This window comes from Anastrepha ludens, chromosome 3 (assembly GCF_028408465.1).
Source record: "Anastrepha ludens isolate Willacy chromosome 3, idAnaLude1.1, whole genome shotgun sequence".
Classification (NCBI taxonomy): domain Eukaryota; kingdom Metazoa; phylum Arthropoda; class Insecta; order Diptera; family Tephritidae; genus Anastrepha; species Anastrepha ludens.
In genome coordinates, this window is record NC_071499.1 from 19,293,904 (window position 1) to 19,314,605 (window position 20,702).

At 37.2% G+C, this 20,702-nt stretch overlaps 2 protein-coding genes across 4 annotated transcripts; both read left to right on the forward strand.

Moving 5' to 3' along the window:
* The first annotated feature begins 4,798 nt into the window (after positions 1-4,798).
* On the forward strand, positions 4,799-5,408 carry LOC128857086 (uncharacterized). Its single transcript, XM_054092656.1, has one exon. The coding sequence runs from the start codon at positions 4,799-4,801 to the stop codon at positions 5,300-5,302; it is 504 nt and encodes a 167-aa protein (XP_053948631.1). The 3' UTR covers positions 5,303-5,408.
* Positions 5,409-5,862: 454 nt separating this feature from the next.
* Positions 5,863-19,200, forward strand: LOC128857085 (PXMP2/4 family protein 4-like). Of its 3 annotated transcripts, none has more exons than XM_054092653.1 (5): positions 5,863-6,106; positions 14,369-14,525; positions 18,125-18,258; positions 18,495-18,626; positions 18,691-19,200. In XM_054092653.1, exons 2-5 carry the CDS (start codon positions 14,378-14,380, stop codon positions 18,961-18,963), a joined length of 687 nt encoding a protein of 228 aa, XP_053948628.1. In that variant the 5' UTR covers positions 5,863-6,106; positions 14,369-14,377; the 3' UTR covers positions 18,964-19,200. The 3 variants fall into 3 exon arrangements, with proteins under 3 accessions (XP_053948628.1, XP_053948629.1, XP_053948630.1); XM_054092654.1 differs by lacking the exon at positions 5,863-6,106 and adding an exon at positions 6,175-6,340; XM_054092655.1 differs by lacking the exon at positions 5,863-6,106 and adding an exon at positions 14,289-14,307.
* The last annotated feature ends 1,502 nt before the right edge of the window (positions 19,201-20,702 follow it).

The window sequence follows — 20,702 nt, forward strand, 5'->3', positions numbered from 1 at the left end:
TGAAGCCACATATCGTCCACGCCCATATCTTCCAATTCGGGCCATAAAAAGTTCGTTATCATCTCACGATAGCGAACACTATTCACAGTAACTGCCTGGCCGGCCTCATTTTGGAAAAAATACGGCCCAATGATGCCGTCGCCCCATAAACCGCGCCAAACAGTCACTCTTTGTGGGTGCATTGGTTTTTCGGCAATCACTCTTGGATTATCATTCGCCCAAATGCGGCTATTCTGCGTATTGACGAATCCACTGAGGTGAAAATGTGCCTCATCACTGAAGATGATTTTCTTCACGAAGTGCGCGATATGCATTTTGATTTGAACGCCCGTTTTCATAATAAGCCTGAATAACTTTAACGCGTTGCTCGATTGGGTATCTTTCCATGGTTCAAATTGAGTTAGTCTGAAATTCAAAAATGTCAAACGAAATGCAGAAGGAACTTGACGTTTAGGTGTGGTTTACATTCAACATCGGCCCTTGAAATTTAACCACCCTTTATTATTCTTATTATTTATATGAAATAAGATGTTTCTTTAAGATGGTGGAATTTTAAAACACTGTAATATTATATAAAATATGATATAAAAAAATTTCCTTGGAAGCGTTTTTATTTAAATTATTTTCAAAGTTGTGAGAGTTCAGTATATGCGCGAGACATTCCGAAGATCTGTATTCGATCGATATTACGGAATAATTTCAATCCTGAAATGTTCCTTGGCATTGAAAAATTATTTTATACAAATCAACTCCTGCTCAGATATGGGCTTTTTACAAATATTTGCTAGGAAATTTCAGATAAAACACCACTAATTGTGTTAGGTTAGGCATTTCTGGCTGATCTGTAAAAAGATATCATTGGGTCCATTGTGCTACCAGTGCTATGTATTTCGAGTCGAATTGTTATTTTATGTAGTTCTTAATGCACGTTTTCGCAAGTTTAATATGACGTTCAGCTTTTTATCAGCAATATCCTTCAAGGATGAAAATATGCTGATCTTAGGCACATTTGGCGAGTCCTACAGAGAACAGGGCACTGGCAGAGTAGGTGTTCCACAGTACCCCTAGCATTCGCTTCGTTTCAGTTGTTACACGCATCGGTCTGGACTAATCCCATTTTGGCTGCATGATGTGAGGTGAGACAGTGTCCCGTCAGTACTCCAACCAATATTTTACAGTCTTTCCTACTAGAGAGTGATAAAATAAAGTTTGTAGCTCTCGTATTCCAAGTCCTTAACATAATTTAGGCAGTTTTGTACGACGCTGCGTGTTCCCATATCGACTGTATTTCCAAAACTAGTTCCTCATTGACATCCGTTTTCAGAAAGGAGAGTGGTGGGTATATGTCTGGCGTGCTCCATCTCCGCAAACGCCTTAGTGAGCTCATCAGCTCTTTCATTTCCTTGCATTCCTTTGAGTCCTGGTCCTGTGTCCATAGTTCATCTATTTCGGATCTGCATTGTTGAACACATTCTGAGTTAGTGCAAGGAGCCATAATTGCTTTAATAGTCGCTTGGCTATCATTGAAAATATTTGTCCCAGTATTAAGAGGAGCCAATGCAGCTGTTTTTGTTGCAGCATAGATTTAAGTTTGAAATATACTACAGTAATTTGGGAGTCTGGCTTTTGGAGATCTAATTGCGGACAGAAGACAGCCCCTCCAGCTCTTTCCGCCATTTTGAACCCATCTGTAAAAAAACTCTTATAAATGGTATTGGGATTCTAGACCTTTCTGCCATCCATTTTACTCTAAAATGACGTTAGGATTTAGCTCGTGGAATGACGTAGTCTGAACTTCCGCTTGAATCAAAAATATTTGCTGTGACCAAAAAGCCTCTCTGAGAATTTTCCAAACATCCTCAGTCTTAGAGCAGATCTTTCGGCAAGGCAATGCAAGACAAGCAATTTCTAGCCGAGTAAAGAATTCTAGGGCCATCTGTCTTATTCGGCGAATGTGTCAGCAACTTCTAAGTGGAAGTCTGCCACACCACAAGTCAGTCACAGTCACGTATGAGTACCAATTTTGAAGAAAACATTTATAAATAATGACTATTAAACACACCTTCAAGTGAGAAAATTCCTCAGTGAACACATACGAGAAGATTATGAGGGGACAGATACTTAATGCGAATCATTTGATGGCTTATTAACCTGGCGGGACGTATGAAGAAAATAAGTGGATGAGTGACAACCACCGAAGCCCCAGAAGAAAATCGTAGAAGCCAGAGCATTCAACACTAGAGCAAGAGGAAGGCCGAGAACAAGATGGATCGACGACGCCCTTAAGAAACTTAGGATAACGAACTGGAAAAAAGTCGCAAGCGTTCGAGACGTATGGAGGTCCCACGTGCAGCAGGCCAAAGCTTACAAAGAGCTGTAGAGCCAAAAGGTGATGACCCAAATTACCCTATTATTTTTATGATTCTTATTGGACCATAAAGTACGGCAACCTCAAATGTGGTCTGTTATGTTTGCTACAATCCATAATTGACGGAGTCTTAGGAGCTCTCAAGCTTTCTGTTTCATATTACAATTGGGCGCCTATACACAATTTTTCGAAATACCTCGATGATAGCTCACCATGAACATATGCAAAATGTATTCGATTAAATTTTATCTGATTTTTTTATTTAAAAGTATGCGAAGTTGGGTGAAGAATTCTTATTCAGACCTTAAGAATACGTATAAAATGAGCGATTACAATTGTGCTGTTAAGTCTCCTATGACGTAGCAACCACACTTACTCGCCACACCAAGTAGAGCAATGAACTCTCTGCGCTTTACGACGACATAGGCATAGCGCAGCGGCTACGCTGGCGAGGTCAGGTTGTCCGAATGGATACGAAAGCTCCAGCGCTGAAAGTATTCGATGTAGTATCAGCTGGTACCAGAGCAGAGGAAGAGGAAGACATCATCTGCGTTGGAAAGATCAGGTGGAGAAGGACTTGGCTTCACTTGGTGTGTCCAACTGACGCCGGTTAGTACGAGAAAGAAACAATTGACGCGCTTTGTTAAATTCGGCCAAATTCGTTTATCGCGCCCATCAAGAAGATTCTAAAATTAGTATCTAGGGTTAAGAAGTTAAGAAATATCCCGGACCATAAATTCGATTCGAATCTGTACAATTCAGCCAATCTGAACTAAAGGATATTCTAACGCGAATTCCCTAGGCTGAAAACTTAATTTCGCATATATCGTAAAAACTTCTGAATATATGATTTATATAGAAAAAATCTCTCAACACTGCATGCAAAAAAAAAATATCAAAACTCAGCGTGATTTTTGAGGGACTTAAAACTTGAACTCAATCTTCATTATACTGAAATCTAATGAGCTAAAAAACTGCATGCCGATAAGTTCTGAAGTATGTTACTAATTCTGATTAAAAATTGGAAAATTTTGATGCTAATTTTTAAAACTAGTGAATTTCATGTGAATTGTATAGAGAATTTGGAACTGTGATTTTTATGGTTTTTTTATAATTTTTTTTTTAACTTTTTGTAAGAATTTAAGTTTTTTTGAAAATTTTATAAAAAAAATTAAAATGTTTATAACATTTTTTTTTTATAAATTTAACAAAAATTTTTTTTTGAAAGCTTTATAAAATTTAAATTTGTATAACATTTTTTTTTATAAAATTTTTTTGTTAAAAAAAATTATTTTGTTATACAGATTTAACAAAAAATTTTTTTCAAAATTTTATATTATAAAAAAAATTTCTTTGAAAATTTTATAAAAAAAAATTTGTGTGAAAATTTTGTAATGCAATTTTTATTTTTTGAAACTGTATTAAAGTTTTATAAACAAAAATTTAAATTAAAAAAAAAATTATAAAGATTTATGAACATTTAAATTTTTTTTGTAAAATTTAAAAAAAATACAAATTGCATTATAAAATTTTCAAAAATCTTTTGTTTAAAAAATTTTCAAAAAAATGTTTGTAACAAAATAATTTTTTTGAAAGTTTTATAAAATTTTTTTTTTAAATTTTTTTTATAAAAAAATTTTAATGTTCATTAATTTTTATAAATTTAAAAACAAATTTTCAAAAAAAATTTAAGAAAACTTTATAAAGATTTATGAAAATTTAAATTTTTTTTATAAAATATTCAAAAATTTGCAAGAAATAAAAATTGCGTTATGAAATTTGAAAAAAAAAAATTTGTATAAAATTTTTAAAAAATTTAAATATTAAAAAAATTTATTAAGATTTATGTAAATTAAAGATTTTTTTATAAAATTTTGGTGAGTTTTCAAAAAATATAAATTGCATTATAAAATTTTCAAAAAAAATGTTTGTTAAAGTTTTATAACAAAATATTTTTTTTTAACAAAAGAAAATTTTGAAAGTTTAATAAAAAATGGTTTGTTAAATTTTTATAAAAAACTAACAAATAAATTTGTGCATGAAAAATATTGCCTATTTTGTAAAAAGAAAAAGTGAGTTAATTATGTGAGCTCGAGTGTACATCCGATACTCACTATGGTCTTGTGAAAGGATTTAGTTTAAAGCTGCTGCTGTGCTACCAAGTGCATCTTTTGAATTGATATTTTCTCAAAAACAAATTCAACTAAAATTAAAATTTATTTAAAAAAAAAAATAAAACCCATATCATTCTTTCAGTGTACGAACCTTTTGTTTGATGTCAACATTTTTTATGTCATTTACATTTTTAGAACTTGAAAAATCAAAAGCAGGTTCATTATTTTATGTATTTGCGGCTGTGAAAAGCTTAGCAACAACAAATAAGTAAAAGCCAAAACAACTAAGTTCCCATCCAATTTCCACCATTTCCCAATGGGCGCCGGAAATTCCACACCACAAACGGCGCACATCATCAATCCGGTGCGCGCTGCGAGCTCCATTCATATTACGCCAAGCGTTCTGAGTCGGCTGGAGAGCAGCACAAAAGAGATATCCGAAACGGCAATACCGTCACCAACTAAAGATGAGCAAATTCATTGTGCGCGCTGCTGCACTTGTGGCTTCTTCAAGGGCAAAGACAAAGAGGCCGGCTTGTTGGCAATGCGATTGAATGAACTGCAAGAGAGGCAATATGTGAACACTTTGGAGAAATTAGAAGCGCAGTTGGGCAAGCCAGTACGTTTTGCTGATGTCAACGGTGAAAATCTGAAGCAATTGAAGCAGAAACTGACGAAATGTTACGGCGATAATCCACGTGAGCCCCTACGCTGTGCGGAGACAGCAAAGGAGTATCAGAATTTTGTGTTCAAACAACAATTCAATGCGATTCTGAGTGCGAAGAATATCAAAAATATAACAGCACCGAAAGCGATGTGAATTTTCGTATATTGATTAGTTTTTATTTTACGATTTTAACTGTTTTCAATTAAAATAAAAGTAATTTTATGTGGAAACTTCAAATTTTTGTGTTGCTTACTTTCGAAATGCAGTGGCCGTTAAACGTTTTGTAGGTTTAATATACATTGGCTGTCAAACTGTAGGGTTGTGTGTCATGGGAAACATATTTGCTGACTTATCAGTTTTATTGCACAATATTTAATGGTAATAATTTAATAGTAACATCAATTTATGTATTATATTTTAAATTTAATTTAATAAGAGAAATACTTAAATTTACTCATTAAAGCAGATTTTGTTACACTTTGGCTTAAATACAAACAATCAAGTTGGACTTTACGACTTGTACGACACACAAACATTCTTTACTTTATTGACATACACACACACGTGGATGAGTATATTTTTATACCAAGAAAGTTCTCTCAGCCGCTCACAATAGTACACATACACATCAAGGCGAATAGAGTGCACTCTCCCACGTTTATTGACGAGTATTTGCAACAACTGCTAAATCCACGCACCACCAGTCAGCTTATCATTCTCACAGTACAAAAACAGCGCGAGTGTTGTTAAGACGCGTGACATGTGTTTGGCATGGATAATAAATTATGATTAAATAGAAAATAAGTAAATTGTGTGAAACGTAATCAAATGAAAGTAAAGAACGGTATAGTTTTACATTTCATAACTTCTCTCCTATAAATGCTCTGTCAAGTGATAAATCTCGAAATAGTTCTTTTAAATACCTGACTCAGCTGTTTTCTTCAGTTAAATCATTGTGTGAGTAGTGGTCATATGTCAGAAACTGAGCACATATTTTGTTAGTAATGTGAAAATTATATACGTACATATATACAAATGTATTTGTGAATGGAAAATTTGTTGTTGTGGATTAGCATTGGCAAACCCGCCAAATGATGACGCGCTGCCGGGTGTAAAGTACATATGTACGTCAGTCAGCTCGTGCGTAGCGTACATCGCTCGTCGTCAACTGGGCGAAACAAGTGTTTGTGGGTGTGTTTGCGTGCATTTGTCATGCGAAAATTATATAAAGCATTTGATTTATGTGATTCTGTTATTTGGTATATTACAGTGTGAAATTACTTGCACGAATACGAAATTACGTTCTGTGTACTTTTGCTTATTGAAGTTTTTATTTGCTTTTATTGAAAAGTAAACAATTTTAAAGTATTCCCCTTTCTTCGCATTTACAGTTTCCGGCAATAGGTTTTGTTGATTAGAGTGGCCAACTATTAGAAAATTTTAAACCATAGGTGCATTTTTTAATACTTTTCATCGAAATATAAATTTGAAATTTTGAGATGTTGTGCAAAACTATATGGAGCCAGACCTCCGATTTTGGAGAAAAAGTTGTACTGTTGAAAAGTTGGATTCCTCTCCTCTTCAAATATGCCCACTTTTAGCTACAGGAAATACCCGGAAACTTTCAGAATACTAAAATGTGGTCAACATCAAACCGTTAGTTGGAATTTAAAGGCATCAGCTGATTTGCTGGCGTAATAAGGTCTATGCCAGCGAAATTGAAAGAAAATTGGACAGAAATATTAGGTTTGGTTATCAAGGATGATAGCTTACTTAGTTTGACCAATAACTATGGAAAAAACAATTGCGATGGGAACTTCGGCTGCCACGTCATGGGACTGATTCGCCAGCCGAATTCTGCACGATCATTTCACATGAGTTCACTCACTCGTCCAATCAGTAGTTGTTCAACGAAGTGACATTGTGTTAATTTTTTTCCTATACCACTAACACACTCTTAGTTCATTCGTAAAAAAACTGATTCGTAGCTCCTGCTACGTCAACACATCGACTGATTCTGTCAAATTCGCTGAGAGCCGGCTTAATTTCTTTTCAAGATGGAAATTATTTGATAGCAGAGTTTAACTAATGGGTTATTTTATTTATATTTACATATATAAAAGAAAATGACAGACTACAAATTGACATGTCTTATAAACTTATATATTTACATTAGAAAAAAAAATTAATTGTGAAAACAAAAAAAAAATCTGAATTTCTGAAAATTAATATATTTTATTACTACTACTGATTCAGGTCGTAAATAAGTACATTTGGCAACCCGTTTTTGTTTAAACTATTTATTTACTATACGAAAGCTTTCAATGTCAAGTTGAATGCCTCTCATTCATGCAATGCCGCTCTCACTTAAATTCCTACGCACACCTGCATGTATAAAAATATTTGCGTACGCATGTAGATGTGTATGTATGTATTTGCACGTGCCTAAAATACAGTCTCTCCACTGCCAAACTAGAGGGGTATTGCCGTTAGTATATTAATAGTAGCTCTACATCGCTCTTACCCTGTAGTATATAGGAATGTTAAAGGCTATTGCACAACTAGACATTTGTCACACTAATACCTGGGAAATGCATTCAATACTCTATAAAAACCCCAACTGTTGGAATCCCCAATGAATTCTTATTAAAACTTACACATACGAGTATAAAAACACTTGTCGCAGAGAATCTGTGTAAACGAAAATGAAAACTTTTTGTTCATTTCGCGTTTACACAGAACGAGAATTGACCCCCTGATATTCTCTGGTTGAAGTTTTGATGCATTTCTCGCAGATATGCCGATTGGTGCACCCACAGAAGCTGATGAAATGCATTCAGAGGCATGGTTGTGATTATAGAGCTATCGTTCTGTTTGTTGAACGATTCTTCAACGGTGGAAATTCTAGAAATTATAGCTTTTACAGGCCATTAAGGCCGGCGGGCCAATTAGATGTCCTAAATTCAGTAGTTTTCGCGAAGCGTTGTAGGATGAGAAAAAAAACAATTAGCCAAATGAAGTTTTGGGGATAGTTTAATATATATTTGAACTAAAAAAAAAAAAATTTGTACAATCTCCAATAATATATTGTAAGCCGAGTTATCAATAGATTCCCAGAGCGCCTGTATCCAACTTCTGTACAAGATACAACTTGCAATTTTCATCTGAAAACAAAAAAAAAAGATTATTAATTTTGATGTAATTATCTTCGATGTGAACTAAGAAAATTGGGAGAAACACGTAAAATTCGAATTTTTGGGGAAGGTAGAAAAAAAAGTGGTTTTTCAAGGAAAAAAAAAACTCTTCAACTGGGTAAAAAAGTCGCTTAAAAAAGTTTTTGGATGTTTTTTAGTTCGCATAGAAGATAATTACATCAAAATTAATAATCTTTTTTTTTTTGTTTTCAGATGAAAGTTGTATCTTGTACAGAAGTTGGATACAGTCGCTCTGGGAATCTATTGATAACTCGGCTTTCAATATATTGTTGGAGATTGTACACATTTTTTTTTTTAGTTCAAATATATATTAAACTATCCCCAAACCTTCATTTGACTAATTGTTTTTTTTCTCATCCTACAACGCTTCGCGAAAACTACTGAATTTAGGACATCTAATTGGCCCGCCGGCCTTAACTAGGTAGAGAGCGATATGCGCGCCTCTGTACCTCAAACTTTAAACTCATTTATCTCGAAACGACTTTTTTCGGTACGGCGGGGATGAAAAAATATATACTGTGAGCGTCAAAATAAAGTTTACAAAGCATTTTGTTATAATATGGATTTTATTTCAGTCTTTTATAACAAAACAATATATTTTAATTTCATGTTTTTTAAATTAGTATTTGATTCTCTACTTAATACTATAAAACAACAAAACTTAAATTACAACAATAAAAGTTTTCAAACAAAAACAAAATTGTGTGCATATTTTGTTGATTTTCCTTTTGCTTTGATAACGGAAGACAGTCTTCGGGGCATCAAATCAACTAGTTCTTTTGTCACGTCAGATGAAATTGTATTCCACTCTTCCTTTATAATGAGTTTCAGCATATCCATATTGGTGATTGTCCTTTTCCGGATTTGGCGGTCTAAATGCTCACACAAATGTTCAATAGGGTTTAAGTCCGGTGACTGTGGAGGACGATCCAATGTCTTAGGAGTGCGATAAAGCAGTCATTCTTTTACTATTTTTGCTGTGTGCTTGGGACTATTATCTTGTTGAAAGATCCAAGATCCCTGCAAGTCTAATTTCTGCACACTGGTTAGCAAATTATTTTGTAAAATATTCAGATAATCTGTTTTGTTCATGGTACTTTCAATAAAAACCAAATTGCCAACTCCGTTTGCCGCCATACATCCCCACACCATCACCGAACTCCCACCGTGTTTAACTGTGGTTATCAAATTTTGGTCGGCATACTCTTTATTTTTGGTTCTCCAGACTTTACGCGGTTTTTTCTGCCCAAATACCTCGAACTTACTTTCATCGCTCAATAGGACAGCATTCCAGAAAGAAATATCCCGATTTTCGTATTTTTTTTGCATAATCAAGACGTTTTTTTTTTATTAGCTGTCGATATTAGCGGCTTTTTTCGTGGGAGTAACCCAGTATCTGATGCAGTTGAAAGCTCTTGTGATATTTTGACCGCACTTTTAAAGGGATTTTTCTTCACACAACGCACTATAGACCTTACTTCAGTCTCATTTAAAACTTTTAGACGGCCTGCACCTGGCCGATTTTACCTCCATTGCGAAGCTTTAGTACCAGTTCTCTAACAGCAGTCGAAGTTTGTTCACCCATTATTAAAAAAAATAAATAATAGAATTTAATTTACTGTAGACAAAAATTTCTCCCGCTGCCAATCGCAACCAAAAAAATACAATATGAAAAAAGTTTCAATGCAACGAAAAAGGAAGTAAACAACCAAATATTTATAACGGTATTTTTTACAGTACAACATCGCTAAAAAGAATGGCGGCACTGACCTTTTTTAAATAAATATATTTATTTTTATAAGAACTTTATGAAGATTTGCCAAACTTTTGCAATTATACAAGCATACGAGGCACTAATTTTTCTAAAGGGTTTTTCAATTGGCGCGGGTCGATTTTGGCGCCCTGTGGCAGCCATTTTGTTTTGGTGACATCTGTCAAATCTTTTGTTTATTATTCAGTTGTTTATGCCAAATCATCATGGCAAGTTACACGATTGAACAGCACGTTCAAATGATAAAACTTTATTATCAAAATGAGTGTTCATTAACGCAAACGTTGCGCGCATTGCGCCCATTTTTCCGGTAGACGTGGTGGCCCTTCCAATTTCTTATGGCCCATATTGAACCATATGGCCCTAGACGACATGTGGCTCCAGCAGGACGGCGCTACGTGCCACACAGCGAACGCCATTTTATTCCATTTCAACATCTACCCGCCCTTATTGAAAAACCCTTTATTATTTAACAATCTATTTGCAGTGGCGAAAATCTTAACAAAGCTGATAATTTTGCTGATGTAGTAACCGTTCTTTTTGTTCTAATGAACAAAACCTAAGGTAGTTCCATTTTTATTTTTGGCATTTACCCAGATGTAGACATTTGACATGACGTTGCTCCATTGGATTGGTTGAACGAGGGTGAATTTTATGTCATATACGTATATACTAGGTCGCTCAAAAAGTTTGTCGGTTAGATAAGAAAAAATAATTTTACGATTTGAAATACACTTCGTTATTCAGTATCAATACATTTGAAATGGGAATCTGAAAGCGCTGCAAAATGCGCTTCCACAGCTGTTATGACGTCATCATTTGACGCACGATTTTTTTTAGGTCTGAAAACAGATGGAAGTCTCTAGGAACCAAACCTGATGAATTCTGTGGATGCTCCAACAATTCAATCTTAGTTCATGGATTTTAGCCATTCTCTTGCGATCGGTGCATTGTCATGATAAAAAAGAATTTTTTTCTTTTGCAAACTGGGTTTTTTTTCCACGAATTTTTTCCTTCAGCTGTTCGAAAAGGGTACAATACTATTCAGAATTTATTGTGTTGCCAGTTTGAAGGCACTCCACAAATGAAATTCCTTTCGCATACCAAAAAACTGATGCTAATACCTTTTTGGCCGATTTCTGGGCTCGAACTCATTGCGGAGCCGAAGAACCAGGTTTACACCCATCTTCAGCCTCTTGCTTTGATTTAGGATTATGGTGATAGGCACACGTATCATCCATTGTGATAAATCGATGCACAAAGTTCACTTTTACCTTTCGAAAACGCTCTAAATTTTGACGAGAAAGTCGCATTCGAATGAGTTTTTGGTCCATTGCTAGTGAATGCGGCACCCATTTTGCACCTCTGAAACCCAGTTTTGCCGGCAAAATATTGCCTACACTGCCCAATGAGATGCCTAAAACTTCTACTAGTCACTCGACGATTTTCCAATACGATTTCATGCATTTATTCTACGATTTATGGTGTTGTTGCGGACGTTTTTTTTTGGACGTCCTTGACGTCCGTTCAATTCTTGTACGACCTCGTTTAAATTCAGCAACCCATTTTTCTACTGTACTTATTGATGGCGAAAAGTCCACATACACTTTCAACATTCGTTCATAAATTTCCGTTCCTTCCATTGTAGAAAATACTGAGACGTGAATTGAAAGATTGAAATGAAACTTCACAAACGTTCATATAAAAAGTGTACCAACATAACAAAAAAAAAAATTTAGGCTAGTAGCAACGCTCTCTCTTATCGAACCGAAAACTTATTGAACAACCTAGTATGTGGGGTTAAGTTGTATTTATTCTAAATAAAGTTTTATCCAAAAAACATCTTTCAGAAATTGTTTCATCTACACCATGAAAGTGTTTCTTGTGAAGTACTGGTTAATAGATCTCCATCATTTCTTATATAGCTCGAATCGGGTTTTCCAAAAAAAAGTTAAAAACACCGAATTTAGGGTCTAGGTACTTGAGGTATAGGCACTATTAATTCGTACCGCTACGATTTCTTCTCATTCCCTGCCGTTGCAAAATTATAAACACAAATACAGTCTGTGTCAGAAGAAAGGAACCGGTTTTTTGCTTGTAACTTCAAGATATATTTCGTTCTGCTTTTTGCTGCGTAAAAGTCCCATTCAATGCCTACGACGCCAGTGCTAACTCAAGTTAGTGTCGTTCGAAACTATCCCGTAAACGCAATCAAACAAAAATGAGTGAGAAGTACGCGAAGCGTTTTGAGGCGGTATCTTTATGCACGCATTCAAATGGGCCGAAATTATCTTACGCCGCAGCTGCAAAAGTGAAGTAAAAAATCAAAAAAGTTTGTTGTGATGTGGAATCTGCGGTATAAAATGTACAAACATGTTGATGACTTTTCCGAGCGCGGCTTGAAGCGAGTGACGACAAAAAAGCAGCATAAAGAGATCGTCCACCTTTTTAAGCGGGACCCTTCTTTGTGACTACACCAAGCACGATCAGTTCTTGCTAAAAAGGGAATAGATGTGAGTATCAACATCATCGAACGACGAAACGTGACTCGTCGACAAAGCGGACCAGATTTTGCGAACATGACGCATGAGTTGCTTTAAATCCTGGACTGGCATTCCGGGAAGATGTGTTTTCATAATTTCCCACACATTTTCAATGGGGTTGGCGTCTGGGGACTAGGAAGGCCAGTCCATTACTATGACGCCATTTTCTTATTTCCATAAAAATACCGCCTCGAAACGGTTCGCGTACTTCATACTCATTTTTGTTTGGTTGCGTTTACGGGAAAGTGTCGAAGGACACTTACCTGAGTTAGCACTGGCGTCGTAGCCCTTGAGTGGGACTATTACGCCACAAAAAGCAGAACAAAATGTATCTTGAAGTTACAAGAAAAAAACCGGTTATTTTCTTCTGACATAGACGGTGCATATCTATCTAAAAGACCTGCTCCGATTTTAGATTAGGCTGGAGAATTACAAAGGAAGTGCTCAACTGTTTTTTCCTCTTCCTCATCCAACTTCTACAATACTATTCAAGGAAGAAAACTCCTAATCTCAAGGAATGTCTGCCAAATAGCCAATACAGGTCACGTCTTTCGAGGTATCCTCTCTTGAAAGGCTAAGCAGTTCCTTCTTATTTTTCTTAATTATTTACGGCTACAGTAACCTAGCTGTTATGCATGTGCCTTCATCTTTCTATGACCTATTGGCCTCTTGGTTAATCTTGTTTTTTGATTAATTGTTTTTAATTGATTAGTTTGCTCGTGGCCATAGGTATCCCAATGGTAATTCTAACACTAAACAGTTGAAGGGTACTACCTTTCCTGGCTCATCGGTTCATCGGTTTTTCAATTTCTCTCACTATCTTTGTACACTTGAACCCAAATAAGGCTGACCTTGGAAACGTCACTAATATCGTTTAAGGCTGTCCGGCATTCCTATGCAACCTTTTATTTAATCGCCGCCTGGCTATCTGAGAATAGAAAATTGTTGATAGTTTTTGTTACGGAGTGCGTATTCAGATACATAACCACTTCCGTTATAACTAGAACTTCTGATAAAAGCTGCAGTAGCCTGGTAGTCGAATGGTTAGTTCAAGTCCTAATCACTTCGAAAATACTCTATAGCCAACCCTATCGTCTAGCTTGGAACCATCTGTACGGAAATTTAATTTAATTTCATAATAAGTTTCCATCATTTGAGCTTGTTGTTCTTTCGTGTAAAATTGCATAACTGTCTACTTGACAAATGTCAAAGATAGCACAAAAAAGGTACCGTTGAAGAATTATTCACCATTGACATCTATGATGTTTCGAAAGACTGACTTTTTTATTATTCATTTGACCTATGTAGTAAAAAAATCTATGAAAGCCTTTGTTACCCCTTAATGTTCTTTAACTAAAAGCTTTAAAATTACTGGATAATAGAAATAATAATCGAAAATGGAGGTTATTATTTCAAATGTATGCACGCACTTCGCCTTTGTGATTGCTTGGATAGCAAAAAAATCATTCCTCATTCAAGCAAATACGTTGGTACAGTAACATTCGAAAAAATCATCAAATATCAAATAGTCAAAAAAGCATTAGTGCCCAGTATAGGAGGCTTTAGGCACAGAAACTCATTGTCGCTGTGATAAATTTTTTGTGAATTACAAATTTCTTCAAAAAAACTGTATTATTTTTTGTATTTTACATGAAATTTTATTAATCTTTTTTTAATTTTCTCTTTTCAGCTCTAAAAAATGGTGGTCCCCTTAACTTTAAAGTTTCTAAAAGCACAATGGCGCCTTTTTGCTACGGCTCACCCGCTGGCCAGAGGTTGCATTTCCTACGCTGTAATTTGGCCCACGAGTAGTTTGATACAGCAAACCATTGAGGGTAGAAATTTTCGTAAGTAATCACATAACTTTACTGTATTTTTATGCAATATTTGTAGCACAGAATGTCGTTCCATTATTGTAAATTTTTTATAATTTTCGTAAATTCAAAACATTGTCAAGCAGACATTTTTAACTGTTGTTGTTGCTGTTGTAGGAGTTCACTAGGCCCTACCGTTGCGGTGTAGACACCGATCGTCATCGTCTAGCCTTTACAACGGTAGACCCAGAAAGAGTTCTGTTTCGCCAGGCTGGCTGCCAGAGGGAGAGGGATGTTAGGTGAGTGGGGTTAAGAGTGCAAGTAAATAGGTGGTGCCGTGTATTTTCACAAGCCAGTCATATATTGAGTATGTCAGAGTCGATTCTGGATAGGTACGAGTTTAACCTGCTACAAAACCTAGACCGTAATTTAGCCAAAGTAGCGCAGGTCTCACGAGGAAGCTGAAGCTCTTCGTGGTGGTTTGACTCCGGCAACGACATTCGATGGTTGGGACTTTAGGAAGGTAGTAAGAGTATCCCGATGAATGTGACTTAATGTCGGTCTATATACTATCCGGTCCAGTAATTCTAGTTGTGTTTGCTCCTGGATCTCGTCGGTGTAATCGAAGATAAGACTTCTGACTAGCCTAGGGGGCGGTCCAGACTTTATCTGCATGTCCGCATGGGTGATTCCAACAGTAACTCCAAGCAGAAATCTCAGATTATATTAGATTTTTGAGCGGTTGGACAAATCCAAACACTTAGTTAGTACAGTGGAAGGAGAGAGACAGGATAGATACGGTGTATGGATGGTATGACGGGCGAATTGGTTGGAGGTCACTCTGCCGCGAATCTTTCGGATGCATTGGTGAATCTTATATGATCCGGAAGAGGGAGAGTATGAACTTTATCCATACTCAGAACATCGCACCCCAAAACAGTATAAGTCTGATTCTAGAAAACGACGCACAGCCACAGAGAAAATGCTCTGCAGTGTCCTCATTTTCAAAACAAGATAGGCATATTGGGGCCCCAGACATTTCCATGGTAGCCATATGCTGGCCACAGGCGTTGTGCCCTGTGATTACACCTACCAGTATTCTCAGGTCCTTTCTACTAAGTTTTAAAAGAAAGGTCGCCAGTTCCTGTTTGGTTCTTTCACAAAGCACTTAGCTACTCTGCTGGAGCCTCTTGAAGTCGTCGTTCCATAATCTAACCGATGCTGAATTAACCCCTAGAAGGGTTCAGGGCCCAGTCGTGTGCCAGAACCTTCATTAGCCAGTTTATCAGCCAACTCATTCCCTGTAATTCCGCATTGTTCAGGCATCCAAATAAGACAAATTTTGTTGTGTTTTGCAACACTGTTCAGTTTTGTCTTACATTCACCGACCAATTTAGAAGAGCAGTGTGGCATAGCAAGAGCTCTCAATGCAGCTACCATTGCTTCCTTTCTTAACTTAGCCATTGATCTCTATCTGGGATCAAAACGTCATATTTCATACCGAAGCAATCGTAAGGCACCCGATTTTCTGCTGGCATCGTTTTCTTCGTTTCCCCAGACTCCGTTTGACTAAAGTCTGTACGCCGCCTTCATTGCTTCCTTTCGGATTTGAAGATCTAGAGGTTGGCAGTTCAGGATGCGATTAAGGGCATCGCCGGATGTCGTACTCATAGCAGCTGCGATACCCAAGCACACACTTCTCTGTAGCCTGGTTACGGGTTTTACCCTGGAATTAGCCATGGCAGACTTCCACCAGACTACGAAGGCGTATGTGATAATGTATCTAATCAGGGTGATGTACAACCAGTGTACTATCGCCGGTCTTAGAGCCCATGTCTTGCTATAGATTCTCTTACACTGTCAGAAGACTTTTAGTGTTCGAGAGACCTTCTGCTCGACGTTATTATTTGACCTCAGAAGGCAGTTTCAGTGTTACTCCTTTCAAGGTGGGTAGTAACAAACCTTCCATATTGCGTTTCCTACTGAAAAGTACCAAGGTACTTTTTATAGGATCCACTGAAAGATGATGCCGCCAGACCAAAAACCGCACCAAACAGTGACTCGTTGTGGATGCCTTTGCTTCTCTACAGTAACGTGTGGATTTTCTGAGCCCCAAATCCGACAATTTTGCTTATTGACGTAGCCATCGATGTGAAAATGAGCTTAATCAGAAAAGATGATTTTCCGGTAAAAATGCTCATCTTCGGTCAAACGATTTTCTGCAGATTGAGCGAACCGAAAACGCATTGGATGGTCATTAGGCTTCAGTTCTTGCACCACTTGAACTTTGTAAGCCTTCATACCGAGGTCTTTATGCAAAATTCTCCTCAAAGAAGTGCGTGAAATGTTCAATTCTTGAGAACGATGACGAGTTGAGGTTGTTGGATGCTCACGCACATTTTCGGCTACAGCAACAATGTTTTCGGGTGTACGCACTGTAGGAGCACTTCCACGTGCTGTTTTATCCATTAACGATCCACTTTCACGAACACGATTAACAAATTGATCCACAAACTGTCTTGTTGGCAAATCTTTTTTTTGGATTTGTTTTGTTTTCAAACTTCTCACAGTTTGAGTAAAAGACTCACCACTTTGGAAATAGGTTTTCAATATTTCCTAATTTTGTTCAAACGTTTGGCGTCCCATTTCGTAAATGTCAAACCTTTAAGTAAATTATGAACACATTTGACATGCCATTTGTGTTACCATTCTCAAAAAAATACGTGGTTCAAAAAGCTATATGGCCCACCCGCAACTAGTGGCTGTCCCGGTAACAGTATTTTTACAGGTCTGGAGTTTTGTCCACTGCGAGCCACTAGTACCAGGGGACCAGACGGGCGCAGCATAAAGCAGAAGCAACGTACTTTAAATTGCTACCGCCTAGCGATTTGAGGTCCTTGTTGCAGTTTTGAACCTTAGCGACAATTGCGTTTGTATGCGCTAAGAAGGTGAGCAAATTGTCGAACGTGACACCCAAAATTTTGTGGTTTTTTAACGGTTGGTATTGGTGTGTCATCGACTTTCACCTTTAGCAGCAGTTTAACCTCCTTCGTCTAGGTGGTAAAGAGGGTCGCCATGAATTTAGTGGGAGAAAGCTGGAGTTTGCTCGCAGTGATAAAGCGAAAAAGGTTCGCGAGATAAACGTTTACTTTGGAACACAAGTCATCGATGGCATTGCCGGACGCCATTATCGAATAACGCTCAGCATAGGAGACCATTGAAACTCCCTCTGGTAATTGAGGGAGCTTCGAGGCTTATATGGTTTTAACTGTTGTTGTCGTAACAGAATAAACATTCCCCATACATTTACAGGAATGCTCCTGAAGTGACAGTCCTTGACCGGATATAAATCCGGATCGTTCCGGTTGCGTATAACCGACTGTTGTGGCTTTTTAACTGTCATCGGGGTTGGCTCAAATTTTGTTGAGAATTTTTTTAAACTGACATACCTCTTAACTAAAAAAAATAACAAAACAGATAGAACTCTTGAACTAACATTTCAAATATAAATAAATAATAATGCCCCTAAATAATGACTTTCCCGATAGCCCTGTATACAAGTTTTTGATTGTCTAAACTTTGTTTATATTTTAAATTTAATTCTAATGTTTTTTTCTTATTTTTTTATACAGAGACCTATGACTGGATACGTTGTCTGCGCTACAGTCTGTTTGGCGCTCTTTATGTGGCACCCACTTTATATGGATGGGTACGTCTCAGCTCTGTTATGTGGCCACAAATGAATTTGAGGGTTGGACTTGTGAAAGTACGTAAACATATAAGCATTTTTATTTAACTCGTAATATAATTTAAGTAAGGTTAGGTTAGAGGAATTAAAAATTGACTTTCTTAAATGCCTCCAGTGTCTGGCGTGATGCCTCGGGAAGGTATATGGAAATCATATTAAAGAAATATGCGTTTCAGAATATTATTCCCCATATATTTTAAGACTGCCGATAAAATGCTTTCAAATCTAATTCTTCTTTTTCTTCCTTCCTCCAGGCTGCCGTTGAACAAATCTCGTATGGACCATTCGCCGGCACCAGTTTCTTTTTCATTATGAGTTTGCTAGAGGGCCGTACCCGCTCGGAGGCTGTGCAGGAGGTCAAAGATAAATTCCCAAAAGCATTTGAAGTATACAACACAAAATTAACTAATTCCATTGACTGTTTTCCTAATCTACATTTTTATATTGCAGACTGGAATTTGCGTATGGCCAATTATTCAGACAATAAATTTCTCAATGGTTCCTGAGCAGCATCGTGTGGTGTTTGTTAGTATTTGTAGTTTGGCTTGGACCACATTTTTGGCCTACATTCAGGAAAAGAATATGCATGAAGATGAAGTGGATGAGCTGCAGCAAGCGCATTCCCAGCCATTACAACAACAAAAAAACTTGCACCAGCAGGATAAGGAATTGACAACGAACGAAAGTTTAGTTTTAAAAGTCAAACGAGCATTCGCGCTGTGAATATTTTATAATAAGTGGAGGAATAAGAGACAAAAATGTGATTCACAAAACTAGGTCAATACCCACTGTACTTGGTAGTAACGGTGTATTTTGTTATTAGTAAATTATATGCGTATTTTAAGTATATTTATATGAAGTGTTGACACCCCTTTAGACGAATTTAAATGCATTGTACAAAACTTAAAGCGTGCATTTATTTTAAGTAATAAAAATAATTGTTATTAAATTTTAAAGATATGTAACTGTTGGTTTGGTTTTAAGTGATATTTGAAGATTAGATTGAGTTTGCAGGAGAGAACTAGGAAGTCTTAGTAAATTCAAAACTTTTTCAAGCATCTATTTTTAACTGTTCTTGTTGTAGCAGCTCACTAGGCCCTGCCAGTGCGGTGTAGTCACCGATTGTCATCGTCTAGCTCAGCTAATGGTAGGCCCAGAAAGAGTTCTGTTTCGCCAGGCTGGCTGCCAGAGGGAGAGGGATGTTAGCTGAGTGGGTTTAAGAGGGCAAGTAAATAGGTGGTGCGGTGTATCTTCACACGCCAGTCATATATTGCGTATGTCGGGGTCGATTCTGGATAGGTACAAGTTTAATCTGCTACAAAACCCAGACTGTAATTGAGACAAAGTTACGCGGGTCTCACGAGGCAGCTGAAGCTCTTCGTGGTGGTTGGACTCCGACAGTTGGGAGTTTGGGACACTTGGTAGTTTAGGAAGGTGGTAAGAGTCTCCCGGTGAACGTCATTTAATGTCTGTATATATATTGTCTGGTCCAGTAGATGCAGCTGTATTTGATCCTGGATCTCTTCGGTGAAGTTCAAGAGAAGTCTTTCCAGTACCCGATACTAAAGTTCTCCATTTAATTATAATTTAATTATACATATACATCTTCATTGACTCTCACATGTAGGTAGTTCAAATGGTTGAAGTGCCGGTCTGGCACTCCGCAAGTAGCACTAAAGCGCCGTTCTGATACCATTATGAGACCTCCAACAAGCAGATATCTACAGCCAACAAGAGTTGTTGATATAATAGAGAAGATAGATGGGATTTAGGTTGACACACTGCCCCAGGCTGTCGAAGAAAGGAGCGCCCAGAGACCTTAGTCGTCTAGCTGCCAAACCAGGACATTTACAGAGAAAATGCTCAACAGTCTCCTTCTCCGAAAGGTCCCCATAGCTTCTGCAATGAGAGCTAAATGGTAACCTTAGCATTTCCGCGTGTGTGCCGATCGTCCAGTGACCGGTAGACACAGCTACGAGTTCGGAAATTGAATGGCGAGGAGTTCAAAGGACTTTCTGAGTTCTCCATATATTGTACTGGGACTACAGGGTTTTCGAAATAGCCCATAAAGAAATGGAGCTCCATCTTTTCGGCACTTTCTTGAGATATAACTTGTGTAGTTCCCCTTTAACCACTGTCAGGGAGATGTCAATGACCGGATAGGAGGTCTCTGAGGCCAATTCAGTCCCCTTCCTGGCAAGCGCATCAGCAATTTAATTTCCATCTATGTTCCTATGCCCTGGAACCCAGGATACCTGCAGGATCGCAAAGACTTCGGCTTGAAAAACACTAGCAGTGTTCGGCAGTTTAAAGGAGATAGATAAATTGGCTGATTTGGAGAAAACCCCTGCTTCGACTCCCGATTCCATCTTGGAACCGTCAGTGAAGACAGAGGTGCAAGCTTTGGCGCAGATTTTCCCCTCATCCAATCCTGCTACTTTTAAAGATTGCCCTAACACGAG